The 18,839-nt window shown below is 41.1% G+C and overlaps 3 protein-coding genes across 3 annotated transcripts; 2 read left to right on the plus strand and 1 right to left on the minus strand.

Moving 5' to 3' along the window:
* Positions 1–631: 631 nt before the first annotated feature.
* On the minus strand, positions 632–3,286 carry si:ch211-175m2.5 (uncharacterized protein LOC568697 homolog). The gene is made up of 5 exons (XM_068714897.1): positions 3,054–3,286; positions 2,809–2,970; positions 2,623–2,722; positions 1,626–1,756; positions 632–1,473 (listed from the first exon to the last, which is right to left on the minus strand). The coding sequence occupies exons 1-5, from the start codon at positions 3,105–3,107 to the stop codon at positions 1,183–1,185; spliced, it is 738 nt and encodes a 245-aa protein (XP_068570998.1). The 5' UTR covers positions 3,108–3,286; the 3' UTR covers positions 632–1,182.
* A 1,366-nt stretch (positions 3,287–4,652) lies between these two features.
* On the plus strand, positions 4,653–7,938 carry polr2g (RNA polymerase II subunit G). Its single transcript, XM_068715450.1, has 8 exons — positions 4,653–4,767; positions 5,047–5,156; positions 5,378–5,537; positions 5,944–5,994; positions 6,883–6,948; positions 7,222–7,293; positions 7,404–7,437; positions 7,583–7,938. Exons 1-8 carry the CDS (start codon positions 4,756–4,758, stop codon positions 7,594–7,596), a joined length of 519 nt encoding a protein of 172 aa, XP_068571551.1. The 5' UTR covers positions 4,653–4,755; the 3' UTR covers positions 7,597–7,938.
* A 179-nt stretch (positions 7,939–8,117) lies between these two features.
* Positions 8,118–15,986, plus strand: eef1g (eukaryotic translation elongation factor 1 gamma). The gene is made up of 10 exons (XM_068714898.1): positions 8,118–8,186; positions 9,074–9,232; positions 9,349–9,412; positions 10,843–10,985; positions 11,154–11,297; positions 11,439–11,568; positions 12,194–12,398; positions 13,740–13,912; positions 14,808–14,932; positions 15,608–15,986. The coding sequence occupies exons 1-10, from the start codon at positions 8,175–8,177 to the stop codon at positions 15,764–15,766; spliced, it is 1,314 nt and encodes a 437-aa protein (XP_068570999.1). The 5' UTR covers positions 8,118–8,174; the 3' UTR covers positions 15,767–15,986.
* The last annotated feature ends 2,853 nt before the right edge of the window (positions 15,987–18,839 follow it).

The following is an 18,839-nucleotide window of genomic DNA, read 5'->3' on the forward strand; positions in this document are numbered from 1 at the left end:
GAGAATTTGCACATGCGCTCTTATTGCCACCCAGTATTTGTAACTCCGACGTCACTCACACATGCACAGCAAAGCAAACCTTAGGTGACGCCTGGAGTCATGTTTGACTTGTATCTCTGTGGATAATACACAGCACAGGAGACATCAGCATTAAAAGTAGGTTGCCAGAAAATAAGAGAATGTTGTTTAGCACACAGAAATTAGATCAGGAACAGTGATTCATCACATCTCCAATGAAAAAACAACAGAAAATGACAGCTACGATTGCACCAATCATGTGTGAGCCTAACTGATAATAGAAAATAAATATGTATTTCTCTCTACTGTATAAGGCTGTGTTGACTAATGGCTCACATATGCAGCTCTTATGGGGTATAAAACCACATTCATCTTTAAATCATAGTTCAGCAGTGTACACATGCACACGATATATGCATGGGTGTGGTGCCATCTGGTAGTGATACACAGTACTTCACCAACATTTTGTGATTTCTTCATTTATACCTGTCCCACCATTGGCCGTCCTGCCAGCAGCTAACTGTGATACAGGTGATCTGTTAAAATCAACTATTTCCCCCCCCCCCCCCAAAAAAAAGGTAAATTCAGAAAAATAAGTGCCAACACTTTCACATTATCAAGAAAAATAGTTTATTTAAAAGATAAAGGGAAAGCTTTGAGAAGCAGTTTTAAAATTTACAACACAATCAATGTCAGTAACATATTTACACTATTCCTGGTAGTCACAGTAACAACGCATTGAGCAACAACGAGCACTCAACTTGTGAACAAGGAAATAAGGAGCTGGCTTGAGAGTATGAGTTTCGTGCGATTATGTTTCATAAGACACAAACATGGAAGTTAGAAGACAACGATGACATTTTCAGTAAATGTAATGTAATGGACAACCAGCTGCAAAAAAAAAAGAAGTTTCCCCACTATATGGCAACCAGAGTTATAGCCACACAATCCAAAAATTATATAGATTAGACACCAACAAAACCACGTATGCCACGTCAACACATTCACACACTTTGTCATGTAAATGAGCACAATTTACATCTACAGCACATATACTTTGCAAAATCCTCAATTTGACATGCTGTGCTCAAAGTGGAGGGCCGGCAAAATAACACTTAGGAGACTTTTGATTGATTTGAGGCATTTACTAAAATATCAGTGATCTTACTCCCCTTTAGCTTTCCCTTTGTCTTTGCTCTTGTCCTTTGGTATACGGCCCATGTTATAAAATTCTATGTTTGGCCTCATGTCGGTGAGGTGGGCGAGCCGGTTGGACATGGCGAAGAAAGCAGCGATGGCAGCGATGTCCCACGCATCCTCGCGGTCAAAGCCCACTTCCTCCAAAGGCTGGAAATGCTGCTCTGTAATGGTGTCGCTGCGACACACAGCCATCGCAAAGTCCAGCATGGCGCTCTCCCGAGGTGACAGCTCTGCATTCTCATAGTTAACGACGACCTGCGTGGAAATAGGGAGGTAGATAATTAGACATAGTGGGAAATTTAAGTGATTTAAATTAATATATAACTTTTTTGAATCACCAAAAAAAAAAAAAAATTTTGCTGTGAAGGAGAGGTAAGTAGTAAAAAAAAATCAAGTAAAGTTTATACCTGATCGCAAAGAGTGGGTTTCTTAGAGTAGATGCGGTGCAATGCACTGTGGGATACCACACAGTAAAGACATTTGTTGTGGATACTGGTAGCTACTACAATCAGCTCACGATCTGCCTTAGTCAATCCGCCTGGAAGACAGAAGACATCATATTAATGTGAAATTGTGAAAACAATAACATACACAACAACAAAAACATACACAGAAAGTACACAGCACCAGAGCTGGCTGGCTGGTTTTAGTCAACAGAGGAACTTCGTCAGATCCATGATATTCAAGAAGTGGCTACAACGCCAAAAACAACATTCCTCTACAAAACTAGTTTATGATGTTCAGTTTAGTAGAGACAGGGTGATGGGAAGAGAATGCTGAGGTTTTTAGCGCCACTCCCCTGATTGTGTTGTTCAGGGGAGATTTGTATTGTAAATTGTAAGTGTGAATGCTTAGAGGCCAAAATGGCTAAAATTTAACGAAAAGCCAGATCGTGGTTATCCAATAACTAACTAAGCCTACCTAAAAAATGTGAATGATCTGTGCAGAGATCCTGTGAGAGTCAAGATTCAGCCTGCATTATTGAATCTGTATGTCTGATCACCCTTACACTGGTTGCACACCAAGCCCCACAGAGCCCTGCGGAATACAGTACATAACAAAAGCCAAACAGGGTGCAGCCTTGTAAAAGGAGTCCGCATACTGCCTACAAAAAGGAAGAAAAATAACATCTTGGCTTACTTTAAGTGGTGGATGATGGGAGGTGTGACCTAGTAGCTGGATAAGGGGTAAAGTGTGAATGCTGCATTGGAGTGTTTAGGGGCCCTGGAGCATGTTTCAGGAGCCCAAGCGCTGTCCCCAGGACGCCTATCTATCACCGCTCCAGAGTAACACCACTTGCATCTACTGCCACCACAGAGAAACATAACACACACACACACACACACACACACACACACACACACACACACACACACACACACACACACACACACACACACCTACCTGTCTCTTTGTTCATTAGTTCATTGTAGTACGCAAAGAAGGCTCTGAACTCTGCTGGTCTATGAGAAAGGGCTTTGAAGACATTGGGCAAAAAGCCTCCCTGTAAAGAAATAAATAGGAAGTTTAGCAGGTAAAATGAGAGTCGATCTGAAGAGTTTAATACGTTCTGTCTTTTTGTTTTTATACCTTTGACTCAACTTCCTCCATGAGCTCTACTATATCATACGGCAGATCTTTCTTGTACGGAATTGGATACCGACTGATGTTCTCCGGTGGCGGCGGATCGCTGGAGAGAAGCCTGATCCCCGCTGCCTTCTGTCGAGGCACGCAAACCGACCGGAGAGACGCCTGGACGGAAGACAGGAGAGTCACACGAGTCATGCAGGAAACAGCATTGGCAGAGCTCAGTGGAAACATAATCGATAACTTACCAGCTGTGTGAACATATGGGGACGAAACAACTTCGACACGAGAGTGTTCGCCATTTCAGTCCGAAAGAGGAGCGTCAAAAACAGACGGTTTGCTCGGGTAACGCTAGTTTCAAGTCTTCCCACTTTACTGAAGTCTGGTAAAACTGAAGTTTGGTAAAAATATATATTATTTATCAGTCTTTCCTTCTGTCAGTGACATCATTGTTTTTACTTCGTTGATGTTGTGAGTCAAGTCAAACAGCCAATCATAGAGTCGTACTGAGTCACGCCCATAATTCTTTTTCTTCTTCTTCGATTTAATTTGCGGCAGACTAGACGCAGCCACGGCCTGTTGCTGCTCTCCACGGTTATTTTGCGTAATTTTTATTATTAGAGTCCAATACAATGTTGAAAAATTGATTACAGATTCTGTTGTTTCACAATTTCCAACGGTGAGAATTGACTCACATGAATGATCTGTTATTCCTCTTATTGACAGCTCCGTATGGCGTGATGCTTATCTCTCTGTGATAGCTGGTGCTCCATAAAGGAGTGCTTTACAGTTTGTAATCATCCTCACAGCTTCCATCTGGATGCTTACCCACCATAACCAGCCCATTGTTTCAGTCCACAGTGACCCGGCCTTTGCCTAGTTATTAACACATTGTCTCTTCTGTCCCTTCTTGTATTTGGCTCCTGCTGCAATGTTGGCTATATAAAAAAGATTAAAAAAAACCTGCCTCTGTTTCAAGAGAGGGGCGTGAATTTGAAGGGCCCTGTACCCACGAGTTGCAAAAATATCCTAAACATTATCGTGGGAGTTTTGCAACTTGTGGGTTACATTCTAGACACAACCGTCAAGTTGGTTGGTCTCAGGTCTGTACGGTCTGTCCCTATATACAGTCTATGATCTGTCCCTATACACAGTCTATGATCTGTCCCTGTACACAGTCTATGATCTGTCCCTATACACAGTCTATGATCTGTCCCTATACACAGTCTATGATCTGTCCCTATATACAGTCTATGATCTGTCCCTATACACAGTCTATGATCTGTCCCTATATACAGTCTATAATCTGTCCCTATACCGTCTATAATCTGTCCCTATATACAGTCTATGATCTGTCCCTATATACAGTCTATAATCTGTCCCTATACTGTCTATAATCTGTCCCTATATACAGTCTATAATCTGTCCCTATATACAGTCTATGATCTGTCCCTATACACAGTCTATGATCTGTCCCTATATACAGTCTATAATCTGTCCCTATACCGTCTATAATCTGTCCCTATATACAGTCTATGATCTGTCCCTATATACAGTCTATAATCTGTCCCTATATACAGTCTATGATCTGTCCCTACAGTATATGATCTGTCCCTATATACAGTCTATGATCTGTCCCTATATACAGTCTATAAACTGTCTCTATATACAGTCTATAAACTGTCCCTATATACAGTCTATAATCTGTCTTTATACACAGTCTATGATCTGTCCCTACATTATGATCTGTCACCACTCTCATGCAGTACCCCTCCTCGTCGCCAGGAGTCAGTATGGAGCGCACTGGCAGCAACAAAATCCCATCTATCTACCCTTTGCCCCGGAAATGACTTAGAAGCGAACGGTCGCGAATGAGCGGCGGTTTCTGTCAAGACGCTTTGGATAATTTATCAAAACAAAAAAGAATTACGAATTGAACATTACAGCAACATGTTTTACCATGTAAGTATGTGTAATACCCTCCGTGTACGAGCCGGCTGTTAGCAGTGTAGTGGTGTTTTGATTTATCAATGTGTGACTAGCTTGATCGGTTAACGTAGCTATTGTAGCTCAACTAAACTTCTCAGAATCCTCCACGCTTTTGATTAACCAGATGCAGTGTGGCGGCCACCGTAGGATCACATGCATACCATAAAATAATATAACATCTATAACAGTGTGCAACCCGCATCATCAATGCAAGCGGTGTCTTATAATGCGTGTATTGTTTTGTGTTATCAGATTTCTTTGGAGCATGAAATCTTACTACATCCGAGGTATTTTGGCCCTAACCTCCTCAACACCGTGAAGCAGAAGCTGTTCACAGAAGTGGAGGGTACCTGCACTGGCAAGTGAGTAGCTGCGAGACTCAAGTTCACCTGTCATTTCAGTGGAATGATGCATAACTGTAGGTTGTAACATGTGTTACTAAAGTGTAGTGAATTGAAACCATTTGCAATGGAATACATTGCATTAACAAAAACACAATCAAAGGCAACAGATCAGGGAGGAAGTTATTACCTTTGCATTTATATTCCCACATGTTATTGATTTGTGTGTGTTCCTCCTTCAGGTATGGCTTTGTCATCGCAGTCACCACCATTGACAACATCGGGGCAGGTGTAATACAACCGGGGAGAGGGTTTGTCCTCTACCCCGTCAAGTACAAGGCCATTGTGTTCCGCCCGTTTAAAGGGGAGGTGGTTGACGCTGTGGTCACTCAGGTCAACAAGGTAAGGGACAATACAGCTTACTGGCATGTGAAATCTGACATATTGATACTATAATATCTCGACACGGCACTGCTTTTTATCTAGTTTTCTAATACTAAAATGTGTACATTTACTTCTGAAAACTCAACACAGTAATGTAACTGGCTATTTTAATGGATATAACTCATGTTGTTAAAAAGTAAAACAAGGTGCTTTGTAATATTAATCATAAAGGTAATTTAGATAATGGCAAAGATAATTTGATATTGGTTAATGATCACATCTTTTAACTTTATCATAGTAACTGTGCCTCCAGTGGAGAGTTGATGCTTCTGTAGTGGTTGATGTTGATAAGTAGCTGATAATGGATATTTTTATTTTGTGTCTTTATATATATTTGACCCGTATTTTTCTCTGTTTCTTGCAGGTTGGATTGTTCACAGAAATTGGTCCCATGTCCTGCTTCATCTCTCGCCACGTGAGTCAGCATAAAATGTATAGTTGTGACCGAAACGGTTAGCTTTTATAGGCTCTTTGATTTATATCCTCTTTGTTAGACGTGGATCGATTAATCTGACATTTTTCATATAATTGTCATCAGTTGAACTTGGCTCTGATTGTGGCTCATGGCTGCACAACCGCCACCAGTCATACGGGGACATACATCACCATTGACAAACCATATTCAGTTTATTTCTCCACACAAAAGTTACTTCTTGAATATATAACGCAACACTATGTGCTCTTTGTCCACGATGGCAGACAGGGAGGAACATAAATCATTCTACTGTTACTTATTTAACAAGTAACATTCTCTTCTCCAAATCCAGACACATAACTATTCATGAAATAAAATGAAATCGCACACTTAAGGATCCTCCTTACCTCGGGAATATGCATGAACATTAATGAGTGTCATTTAATAATCCTGGCCAGTCATAAGCCCCAGAAGAGGGCATCGGCCATTGCAAATGAATAAAACATATTCCAATGATGTAATCGATCCACTTACACACAGGATGTTCTTTTACTCATGATTACATTTGTAATGACAAAAAATGGTTTATTAAAAACTGCTGATGCAAAATTGCTGACAGAAGTAAAGCATGTCATAAACTTCAACTAAAACTTTCACTTTTGTTCTTTCAAAATAAATGTATGCTTTGATGTTCAGTTCCAGATTACTTTTTTAATTACTTTGAGTCTGATGTTCAGTTTAAGATATTTATTACTTTGAGTTTGATGTGGCCGATTAATAAGATGTCAGCTAATTCCTGTTCCAAACTGTTGTTATTCTATCTGCCTTTAAAAGTCCACTATCGGTTGATCTCTAATCTTTATCTCACAAGAAACTTTGTTTTTTCAGTCCATCCCTTCAGAAATGGAGTTCGACCCCAACTCCAATCCTCCTTGTTATAAGACAGTTGATGAGGTAAGAATTCATTAATTATTACTTATTACCAGCTGGAAGGTTAAAAAGGTATCACTATTACACACCAGTTTTTAATTGAATAGATCACCACAAATCCAGGTAATTATAGTAACGCTGGAGTAAACAAAGTTATTTTTTAGAAAACATAATAAAGCAAGAGTGAAGTAAAAGTATAATGTCATACATTCTGTATACAAAGTAGTTACAGTGCTGTTGTGCTCTTATTATTTTACTGTTCCTGAGTCTTGGATGTTTTCTTCTCCTCTTGTCAAGGACATTGTAATCCAGCAAGATGATGAGATTAGGCTAAAGATTGTGGGAACAAGAGTGGACAAGAATGACATTGTAAGTATTTTTCTTCTTTGGATCAGATGTTACACAGTAGTTTATAAAAGTGATGTACTGTGTCTTAATATAGGATAAGTTTAAAAACAAGCTTTTCTCTTGTTTTTCAGTTTGCTATCGGTTCTCTCATGGATGATTATCTGGGTGAGTATTACACAGAATATAGTCATACAGGTTCTGAATCTGTTCGTCAATGTGAAATTATTCTGCACAATAATGTGATACAGCTTCAAATGTCTTATTTTCTGTTTTTATAAATTATTCTTTAACTTGCCTTCTCTACTTCCAGGTCTTGTGAGCTGATTCGGCCCAGAGGGAGCACACTCCACATGGGACATTTATGTAGTAGCTTAGTGATTTTGTTGTTAAAATTAATATTTTTCTACATTGATCGATATGGTGACAGGTGGAGAAGCCCCATAGCGACCTCATTTTGTTCTAATGCTGCACAGCTTACATTTGTTTTATTGGAACTAGTGTAAGAGTCAGAGAAAATCCAGGATAATGTTTGCTAAATCTATAGCAAGATGGCATACAATGCAGAAGCAGAACATGTATTGTTTCTTTGTAGAATTCACAATTTCTATCTCAACTATACGTTTTTGTTTTTTGTACACTGACTGTAATAAAGTATTTTATTTGTTATATCTTTGTATCGGTTTTTAAATGTCCCAGCATGTTAATATGTCAGAGCAATGCTCTTTCTTAATCTGCAAAGAGACTTGATGCTCAACTGCATCTGTGTGATGTGGCAAAGCATCACCCTGTCTGTATATGACACGAGGCGAAACGTGAACGCGGAAACTTCGCAAGTACGCGCACGACTCACGGACGTAAATACGTCAGCAGAGCGCTCGTTCTTTCTTTCTCTCGTCCTGAAGATGGCGGCGGGGGTGAGTAAGATGGAAAGATGCACATTTGGGGTTTCTCTTGTATCTTTCCTGGCGCAATCCGTCGTAAATCAGGCCCATCTGCACTGCTATTGAGTAGCTTTTAACGTAAACGATGCTTTCGGTTTGTTAAGTAGCAGTTATTGGCCGTATTTACGAAGAATTTCATTCAGTGTTCGTATAAACTAAGGTTAGCTTTTTGCTATCCTGACGTAGCATTCACAGTGAATGACGCTCCTCTTCCGACCCAGGCTTGTGCCACGTTACCGTGGCTGTTTTCAAGCTGTAAAAATGTATTGTTGGAGGTAATTTCGCACAACCTTAGTGTTTATATCCTGTGTTTGGAGGCTTTCGACAAACCGGTACTGCCTTTGGCTAAAGCTATATTACCGGTATCGGTAGCTAGCATTAGTTAGTATTTAAAGCAAGCTAAAAACCACGTGAAACAATAGTTGTTCGTAGTTGACGTACGTTAACGTACATTTGGCCTCGGTAGCCATTAGTTTTATCTAAATAAACTAGACTCCAGCTTCACCCTGCTCCCATTCGTGCCTAGTCCGTTTAAATGGCAGTGCGTCCAGGTTTGGTTAGCATCATCCATTTATGTCAAGAACTCTACCAGACCAAGCTATCTCTCACACTGGTTCTGTGGCTTTATTTAACGCACCACTCCTATTTTCATAGATGTGTCAAGACCTTTCATATTATATTGTAATGCAATAGAACTAGAATACAGCCAGAAAACATGCTTTGGTATCAAACCATTGTGAGATATTGGCATGAAAACCTCAACTTCTGTTCCACATGCTAGCAAATATGTGATGCATGCATGCATGCTGAAATCATGTGTATTTTAAGTTAAACAATTGCTATTTTCTCCCCCTCTCCAGACTCTGTACACGTACCCAGAGAACTGGCGGGCCTTCAAGGCCCAGATTGCAGCCCAGTACAGTGGGGCTCGCCTCAAAGTCGCCAGCAACTCCCCTGCCTTCACCTTCGGGCAGACGAACCGCACTCCTGCCTTCATCAACAACTTCCCACTGGGCAAGGTTGGTGTGGTTATGATGGGCTTGTAGGACCTTTTTTAAAAACCTACAACCAAAAAAAACACATGTTCACGGTAGAAATGTGTTAAATCATTCTTGAATTCTGCCATTGTTTGTAGGTACCTGCCTACCAGGGAGATGATGGTTTCTGTCTGTTTGAGAGTAATGCCATTGCTCACTACTGTAAGTTATTAGTTTTTATTAGTAATCGCATGGTTAACTGAAGTGTCTTATGCACTATTCATCTTGGTGTGCATCCAATAGGTCCATATTTATTGATAACCTTAAGTTTTAAAGGAAGCAGAGTAAATGCCGTTAGGTTTAAGGGACAGTTTCTCTGGGGTTTCCCCCACATGTTAAGAATTTGTGGTGGTCGTCGCACGAGTCCGCCAACAATTCAAATTCATAAATTGCATAAACTTAAAAATATTAGCTAGCTTATGTGGCGCAGGTCACTGTGCTCTATCATGTGCGTGTCATGGGTCCATGCACACATGCATTGAATCCAGTCTTCAGAGGTCCAACGGATCGGATCAGCGGAGAAGGAGCCAATATAACTTTATAGATCCCTGATCAGGTTTTTTGTTGCCGGTCCATATTGGTCGATACAAATCCTTGTTTAATTATAGCAGCTGGTCTACAAGGCTCCAGATCGTCGTCTTTTCTTTGTCTACGAAGATAGACAAATAGATAGGCTGTATTCTGTTTACATGTTTGTTACAAGTTAAATTTGCATTCTTTAAATGTGAGGAAGATAAATGGTTGTAGTTAAAGAATTGCACCAAAGTAACTGGATGGCATTTGACAAACTTATTTTTAAAGTGTTACATAAATGTAAATTAAATACTGAATCACTTTCAGTGACAAAAGTCCCGTTTCAATCAAAAACCAATGTCTTGCCATATTTCACAATTCATCTCCAAAGACCTAGATAGAAACAAAGCTCAACTCTTTGGAGGAAATGGATGATCCCCAGTCTTTGGGCAAGGCAGTGTCCAGTCATGGCACCAAGTCTTAATCTGACAGGGGAAGAGAAACTAGAGACCATGTTCATCCCAGTCATCTCTGTGTAGTGAGTTAAAGGCTGGTTCATGCTATGGGCACAGTAACAAGAGACTTCCCTCAGGTAATTGAGATAAGACAGAACTGCTTAAGTTTTAATAGTTTCACAAAAGGGGAAAAGGAGCAAATATAACTTTAAGAGATCCATGATCACATCTTTTTTTTGTTGCCGATCAGTGATGATCCATATTAGTCGATACAAATCCTTGTTTAATTATAGCAGCTGGTGTACAAGGCTCCAGACTTTCTTTTTTACACTGTCCCAACAATCATTTAAATTGTTCTCGGTGATAATCACCAACATTGTTTTCCTTTTGCTGTGTAATTAATTAATAGTTATACCTGATAGACCGGTTAAATGTTTGCTGCATACATCAGACTTTGTAACTAGCCTGCACCTGAAACTGCTTGTGAAGCATGCTGTTGAAGGCAATACATTAATACTGCAATGCATCGTTAATGCCATGAAAACAAACTTGTCTGTGCGCTCAGTGTACAAAATATAGAATGGTATGACATTATGATTAAAGATATTCACCTTTCACTCACAGTGAGCAATGATGCCCTGCGCGGTGCCACTCCCCAGGCCGCTGCCCAGGTGCTGCAGTGGGTGAGCTTCGCTGACTCGGAGATCATCCCACCAGCCAGCGCATGGGTCTTCCCCACTCTGGGAATCATGCAGTTCAACAAGCAGGTTTGCAGCTCAGCATTTTCTGGTTACGCTAAAGACTTGAATGTGGATTTTGTTAGCTGTGGTGGGAGGTTGGTAACCATTTTAGTTGGCCAGAGTGGCTTGCGCTGTAGTTGTCATAGATTTTATGTTTAATTTTGCATAATCATTCTTCCGTCTGGGTCTGTCTAGGCCACAGAGCAGGCCAAGGAGGACGTGAAGAGGGCCCTTACTGTGCTGAACCAGCACCTGAACACCCGTACCTTCCTGGTGGGGGAGAGGGTCAGCCTGGCTGACATCACTGTGGCATGCTCCATGGTCTGGCTCTACAAACAGGTTTGGCATACACACGGCACGTAACGGTTACACACTGTTAATAATAAATATTATGTTCTTGTTGCAGCACTTGCAATGAATGAGTAGTATTTGAGTTGGGATGCTCTCCGGGAGGACCTAACACACCTCTGTCCCCTGTAGGTCCTCGAGCCTTCCTTCCGTCAGCCTTACCCCAACGTGACTCGCTGGTTTGTCACCTGTGTCAACCAGCCCCAATTCAAGACTGTCCTTGGGGAGGTCAAGCTGTGTGAAAAGATGGCCCAGTTCGATGGTGAGTAGTCGCCAGTGAGATCAGAAGACGCACATTGAGCACGCTGCTGGAGAACCCGGTGTAATTTAAAAGATAAAATGTGACATGCACCTGCCTTTCAACAGATACGTTCACATTTTTCAGTTTAAGTGAGAACAAAGATGTGTAACTAAATCTTTTGGATGGGCTGCATTCTGTTTACATGTCTCCTAAAAATGAAGTTAAATCTGCAGATAAAGATATGTGGTTGTGGTTAAAGGATTGCACCAAAATAACTGGATGGCATTTGACAAACACAGCTATTTTATAAAATGTAAATGAAATGCTGAGTCACTTTCAGTGACAGAAAAGTCCCTTTTTAATGAAAAGGCCGATGTCTTGCCGTATTTCACAATTCATCTCCAAAGACCTAGATAGAAACGAAGCTCAACTCTTTGAAGGAAACGCAGGGTCCCCAGTCTTTGGGCAAGGCAGTGTCCAGTCATGGCACCAAGTCTTAATCTGACAGGGGAAGAGAAACTAGAGACCATGTTCATCCCAGTCATCTCTGTTTAGTGAGTTAAAGGCTGGTTCATGCTATGGGCACAGTAACAAGAGACTTCCCTCAGGTAATTGAAATAAGACAGAACTTGTTCCGTTTCTCCAGCCAAGAAGTTTGCCGAGATGCAGCCTAAGAAAGAGACGCCACCCAAGAAAGAGAAGGGCGGGAAAGAGGCAGCCAAGCCCCAGGAGAAGAAGGAAAAGAAAAAGGAAGAGAAGAAGCCTGCCCCAGAGGAGGAGATCGATGAATGTGATGCCGCTTTGGCTGCTGAACCCAAAGCCAAGGACCCCTTTGCACACCTGGCAAAGAGGTAAAAAGATCTTCATGAGTTCCTTGTCTAAAGCATGTGGCTCCTCACACTTCAGCTAATACTGTAGAGATGGTGAGCCAATAGTCTGCAGGTTGCCAGTTGATCACTTCAACAGATTATTGACCCTATTTTGTGCATCCAATCAAAAAAACTGTTTATCCCCCGTCTTTGGGCAAGGCAGTGTCCAGTCATGGCACCAGGTCTTAATCTGACAGGGGAAGAGAAACTAGAGACCATGTTCATCCCAGTCATCTCTGTGTAGTGAGTTAAAGGCTGGTTCATGCTATGGGCACAAACCAGATTAAACCTCAAGAGCTACAGTTCTACAGAGAAGCATTTCTCTGTAAGACATGTTAAGTTGTGCAAGTAGTCCGTAGTGGCTCAGTTTTCCACCTCCTACAACTTAAGTAGGCGGGCAGCAATGCTCTTTTTTTCAAAATCATTTTTTTCTTCTAAATTGCAGAAATAAATGGGTGTGCAGGGGTAATTAAGAAGTCAACGTTTACCCAAACATGCAGTGATGCATCTAGTCGTGTCCTTTATGACTAGGGCTGTGACGATTAGTCAATGATGTCGGTGCTGAAAATCGTTGGAGCTGCTAAATGCACCAAGTGTTTTATTTATTTAATCTTTTAGTGTTCTGCCTTTTTTGTGTAGCTGCTTCGAATACTTCTAGCTAAAAATATAAATTTTTCAGAAAAGCACTGTTGACTTTTTAAAAGCACTGTTTATCCTGAGCCTTGTATATCAGACAGACGCTATTATGACAAAGACCAAACGGCTCTTCTGTGGGAGCGGATCATTCCGGTGGACACACAATGTTGCTGGTGAGCGTTGTGCTTCTTGCTCTAATCTTTCGGCCGTCAAACGGTGCGGCGATGAGGTCATCCATACAACGTGTAAAGGCCAGCATCCGGTTATGCTCATGGGGGGAAAAAAAACATGTCACGCAAATATATTGTAGCCGAAATGGATAATAAACCTCAAAGGGCCGATGCTAGTTGTAAATCATAAAACAGTAGTGGGTGGTGATATGTTGTCATAAAAAGATAAAAATAATAATAAGCCTCAGCGCTCTCTTTCCATAAAACGATAGGATGAAGCGCTCCCCAGGCTATAATGACACGGGCCCTTATGCTAGTTTGTCAAAAAATGTTCGTCTATCATTTCAATTACAAACGTGTAAGAATATGGGGAGCATACTTTGATAGGCTACTCTATTCTAATATATTTCAGGTGCAGTGTGATTTTTGTTTTGTGCTGCATTATACAGAATATTGTCAAAATACAATGGATATATAGTTATGACCCAATCTTATTTTCCCTTTTATTCTTTTCTAGTGCATTTGTCATGGACGAGTTCAAGAGAAAGTATTCCAACGAGGACACCCTGACAGTTGCCATTCCCCACTTCTGGGAGAACTTTGACCATGAGGGTTACTCGATCTGGTACTGCCAGTACAAATATCCTGAGGAGCTCACGCTTACCTTCAAGAGCTGCAACCTGATCTCAGGTGAGACTCTGCAGCAGCTGTTTAACCAGACGCCATAAATCAAAAGTGAATCACACTTCTTCTTTTTTTCCCAGTCCTGCTTATTGGAGCAACAATACTGTGAATTTTGTCTGCGAAGACTGATTCATGTGTTGGTGTGAGTTTCCGTCATTTGTTCAGGTTTGCTCCCATAGTCTGAAAACAATAGTCTGTTTTTGTTAAAAGTGGCGCACATCGTGTTTGTTTTATAGTATCACAATGTGAATCAAGCCTTACTTGAAGGTTGTTTCTTAATGATTAATAAATGGGTTGCAAGTTAAGCTAGAATTATGAATCTTCTGGAGGCTTAGTGTAGATTCTTAAGTGGCATAAACCAGGTTCCTGGGTGGTTTTGGCCCGTATTTCTGTGTAGCAGAGCTCTTCTGTGTTCATTAAGATCATGCTCAGAGAATGCATAACAAACCAGGTTCCTGGGTGGTTTTGGCCCGTATTTCTGTGTAGCAGAGCTCTTCTGTGTTCATTAAGATCATGCTCAGAGAATGCATAACAAACCAGGTTTAGTTGATGATCAACGCTTGTGCTTGTTTTAGGAATAATTCAATTTTGAAATCTTTGCTGTTGCTTCTTAATAGTTGTAGAATCAGGCAACCCCCCTTCATGTGGGGGGGAAGCATATGGTCCCCCGTCTTTGGGCAAGGCGGTGTCCCTTCATGGCACTATGTCTTAATCTGACAGGGGAAGAGAAACTAGAGACCATGTTCATCCCAGTCATCTCTGTTTAGTGAGTTAAAGGCTGGTTCATGCTATGGGCACAGAAAAAAAGACATAAAGAGAACTACTCTAAAGGTGTTTAGTTTTTATGTTTTGACTTGTTTCTATTGATTTAATGTCTTAAATCTCTCCATGTTCTTCACAGGTATGTTCCAGCGCCTGGACAAACTCCGAAAGAATGCTTTCGCTAGCGTCATCTTATTTGGCAGCAACAACGACAGCAGCATCTCTGGCATCTGGATCTTCAGAGGCCAGGACCTGGCCTTCCCTGTAAGTTCTGACGGGGACAGACACCTTTTCCACGAAGTCCTGACCTGATAACATCCTCACCCTCAAGCATGTAGTGCTTGAGTTTGACACACTGATTTGGTCAGTCGTTCATGTGCATAAGTTGCTAAAACAAACTGCTGCGGCTAAACATTAAACCAGTGTTTCCTGAGTGACAACATGTTTGATTGAATCATTTAGATCCCCCGTCTTTGGGCAAGGCAGTGTCCAGTCATGGCACCAAGTCTTAATCTGACAGGGGAAGAGAAACTAGAGACCATGTTCATCCCAGTCATCTCTGTGTAGTGAGTTAAAGGCTGGTTCATGCTATGGGCACAAATGATTTCCAAAATCTAAATAATAGATGTTTTAGGTTGATGAGTGTCTTCTATGCTGTTTGGGCTTTTGTCTTTTGCTAAATTAAGTCACATGACTAAATTAGACTGCAGCTCACAATTGAACAGATTGCATGAGACCATGTTCTAGCTTGACGTTCTTGAATTTGTTAAAGCATAGACCGAAGCTCTCGAAGTTTGCATTTCAATGCACACCATGTGATGGTCCAATTATTGTGTACAGGAAAATCATCTGATTATCAGTTGTGGTACATTATCAATTCATCAGACCCGAAGGTGATTCACTCGCATTAATAATAACATGTTTTTATTCCCCTCCTAGCTATCTGCAGACTGGCAGATCGACTACGAGTCATATGACTGGCGCAAGCTGGATCCAAACAGCGAGGAGTGCAAGACCATGGTGACGGAGTACTTTGCCTGGGAGGGTGACTTTAAGCACATGGGTAAAGCCTTCAATCAGGGCAAGATCTTCAAGTGAGAGGACACTGAGAACGTCTGAACAAAAGCACTCGTCGCTCTGCTGTCCGGCACTTAAAATTGATTGACTTTCAGCCATCATGCGCTTACTTTTCTGCAAGAATGACTTTGAATTACAGTGTTTAAGGCAGGAGTGAATTGTCTGAGTGGCCCCAAACAGTTTTTTTTTTTTTGTTTTGACCTGCGAAATAAAAGCATTTTCCACGATGCCATCTATGGGATATGTCTGTGGTCTGACTTAAGTCTGTTTGTTTAATGTTGTGTTTGAGTGGAAACCAATTCCATAATTTTTATCTTTTCCTAGTCAATGCCTCCCACAAAATTGACAAATGTCAACAAGAAAAAATAATTTAGTTTACACAATGAGCAGAATATCACGGAGAGCTCTGCTAGTTTTTCCATTCACCTCCAGTCAAAAGTAGAAGTGAAACCTCGCTACAGTTGAAGAAAAGCCTTTCTTTTCCTTTTTTTTTTTTTTTTTTTTTTTTTTTAAACGCACGAGTTCCCTGTTGCATGGTATAACGGTGCCCCTTTCTGACCACACCAAATGGCAATGCTGTGTTTGTGTGGTTGGCAATACATCAAGAATTAAAACTAATGACCAGAAGACTGTTACTCAAAGCTCAGCTGGGTATCAAATCACTGATTCCCCACAGAAGATACTAGACACTTTTGTTCCACCTCTACTACTGATTTTGTGAACGTGTGAATACATTTAGCGTCTCAACTGGGAAACATTTTCGTTTTACTTGAATTAGCCCCGGAGGAGCAGTTCTCTAGTATTGCGCTGTAACAGTGTTCAGCTGCTGTCTTCTCTTATTCCAGTAGGGGGCAGCCAAAGACTTGAAACTGGAAAACCCTCGAGCGTGTTGAATGGGGATCATCCAATAGGGAGAGAGAATTACTGGGCTGAGCTCTGTGGTTTGCTCAGTCCAAGACAAGAATGCTGTCTGCTTTAAACTATGGGTTACTGTTTTGATGTTTCTGGTGCTTTCCCAAAGAGCGGAAGCCTGAAAAAATATTTTATAAAGAACATCAACTTGAATGCCCTTTAACCGTCTTCTACAAGGCCAAGGGCCTTTCTCTTTCCAAGTTTCATTGAGACATTGGCATTAGAAAAGAAACGCCTACATACTGACTACAATATCATTTAAGTAGACACTGACAGTAGTTAATCCACTGAACTTTATTTTATCAACAACCTGCATTGTTCTTTGTACATTTCTATTTGAGGGTTTATTTACAGGCGGATATAATCCGTGCAGTTTCACTTGAATGTGGAAATACATTTTAGTGCCTACTTCTGCAAGTTGGTATCGTTTATTACATTAACAGGAATAGATGTGTGTAGTCTGCATGTATAGATACAGCCATTCTTTTCACATAAGACTGAATGCCTAAATCAAAAACTAGACTTTTCTATCTTTCCTAATGAGGGCGGAAGATATTTCTAAAGCATCAGGATTTGTGTCCCAATAGAGTAAATATTGGACTGCGAATACAAACCATTTGGTTTAATCGGACACACCCAACCATATCGTAGTTTGTATTGCACTTTTGATCAGTGATTGTTCCCACACCTGCAACCTTCCACTTTAGCTCTAACTGAATTCTTTGTTTGGTGATTCATTGTGTGTCGTCTATAGCTGCAGGTAAAATAGGACACCTGGGACGGCCCGTATGATTTATTTATATTCATAATACAAGTTCACATCTTTGAATGTCAGTCTCGAGATGCTTAGTAATATATTTAGCAATTTAGCACAATCAATCCTAGTTTTATCCCTGAATATGTTAAAATCTAAAGCTGAGAAGATCTTGGGTGGATCAGTTTTTCTCTGACACACACACACACACACACACACACACACACAAGAAAGGAATCCCATCCGGGAGTGAGTCAGAGCTGTAATTTTTTCCAACGTACTAAGCGTGATTCAAGATCGTTTGGGTTCAACCATCTTCCGCCACAGTGTTGAATGAGGGAGGCCATTTTAGTTTGTTCTGTAGTCTCATGGAAATCAGAAAATGGAAATGTTCCCACAACAGCAAAGCGCCCAAGTCCTTGAACACATGACTCACCCATCCTGTGGATCGTGGTGGAAGAGGGCTGTAACTTGAGCAAATAACTTCAACTTCATCACAGCAGTTACAACACCGCTGATAGCTAACCCTTTGATTGCTGAAGGAGTGGTGTTACAAAAGCCTTGTAATCTTGCAATCAAATATGAAATTAATGTGAGGAAAGCACATTGAGTTTTACACTCTTGAGGCAAGTTTCCTTTGCAATGGCTGCGGTATTCCAAACTATTTTCTGGTTCTTATTTGTGTTTAGTAACTTTAGAGTTAAAAAGCAAAACTAAAGCCAACCACAAGAACAATACGCAGTTTTATGCCAACAGCAACATTTTTTCTTCCAGCCCTGCCAACCGTCCTCGCCCTGGTCTTTATTTCTCTCTTGGCCACACACTCACTACTACTTCTTCCTTCCTCTCTTCCTCTCTCCTTGCGCTCTGGACATATTTCTATGTCCATACATGTGCTGGTGTTGGGGCTGTGGGGGTGTGTGTGTGTGTGTGTAGGGAAGGGGGTTCTTAAAAGCTGTTGCAGCAGCTAGGAGTGGCGGCAAGGGAGGAACACCAGAGAGAGGCTGTATTGTTTCACCACATAAGGTCCCTGTGTGGCTGTCAGCCCCCTGTAGGAGCTTTATGCATGGTATGCATGTGCTGAGCATCTGGTGATGGAAGACACATCTGGAAAAGAGTGAGGCGGCCAGTGGGGGGCTTGGAACAGCGAGGTGAAGGGCTAACACTGGGGAGTCTGAAGCTGAAACCTGACAAAGTTTTCTTTAAAGAAGCTCAATACATTGCAGATGCTATTGCTAAAGAAGTTCTTTTCTGGGTTTAGCGTTTTGGTGACTCGAGAAGTTATAATCAGACAGTTAGAATGAGCGATTTATTTGTTTTTGTTGCCGCAGATAACTTAAATAGATATTTCTTCCCCTTTAGAGATGTTTACAGCTCTGCACAGTGTCTGGGCTTAATGGTTGAAACAACATTGTGTCAGCATTGTCA

Source organism: Cebidichthys violaceus, unplaced genomic scaffold, assembly GCF_023349555.1.
Source record: "Cebidichthys violaceus isolate CVI_PGR_0920_01 unplaced genomic scaffold, fCebVio1.0.p SCAF_2, whole genome shotgun sequence".
NCBI classification, from domain to species: domain Eukaryota; kingdom Metazoa; phylum Chordata; class Actinopteri; order Perciformes; family Stichaeidae; genus Cebidichthys; species Cebidichthys violaceus.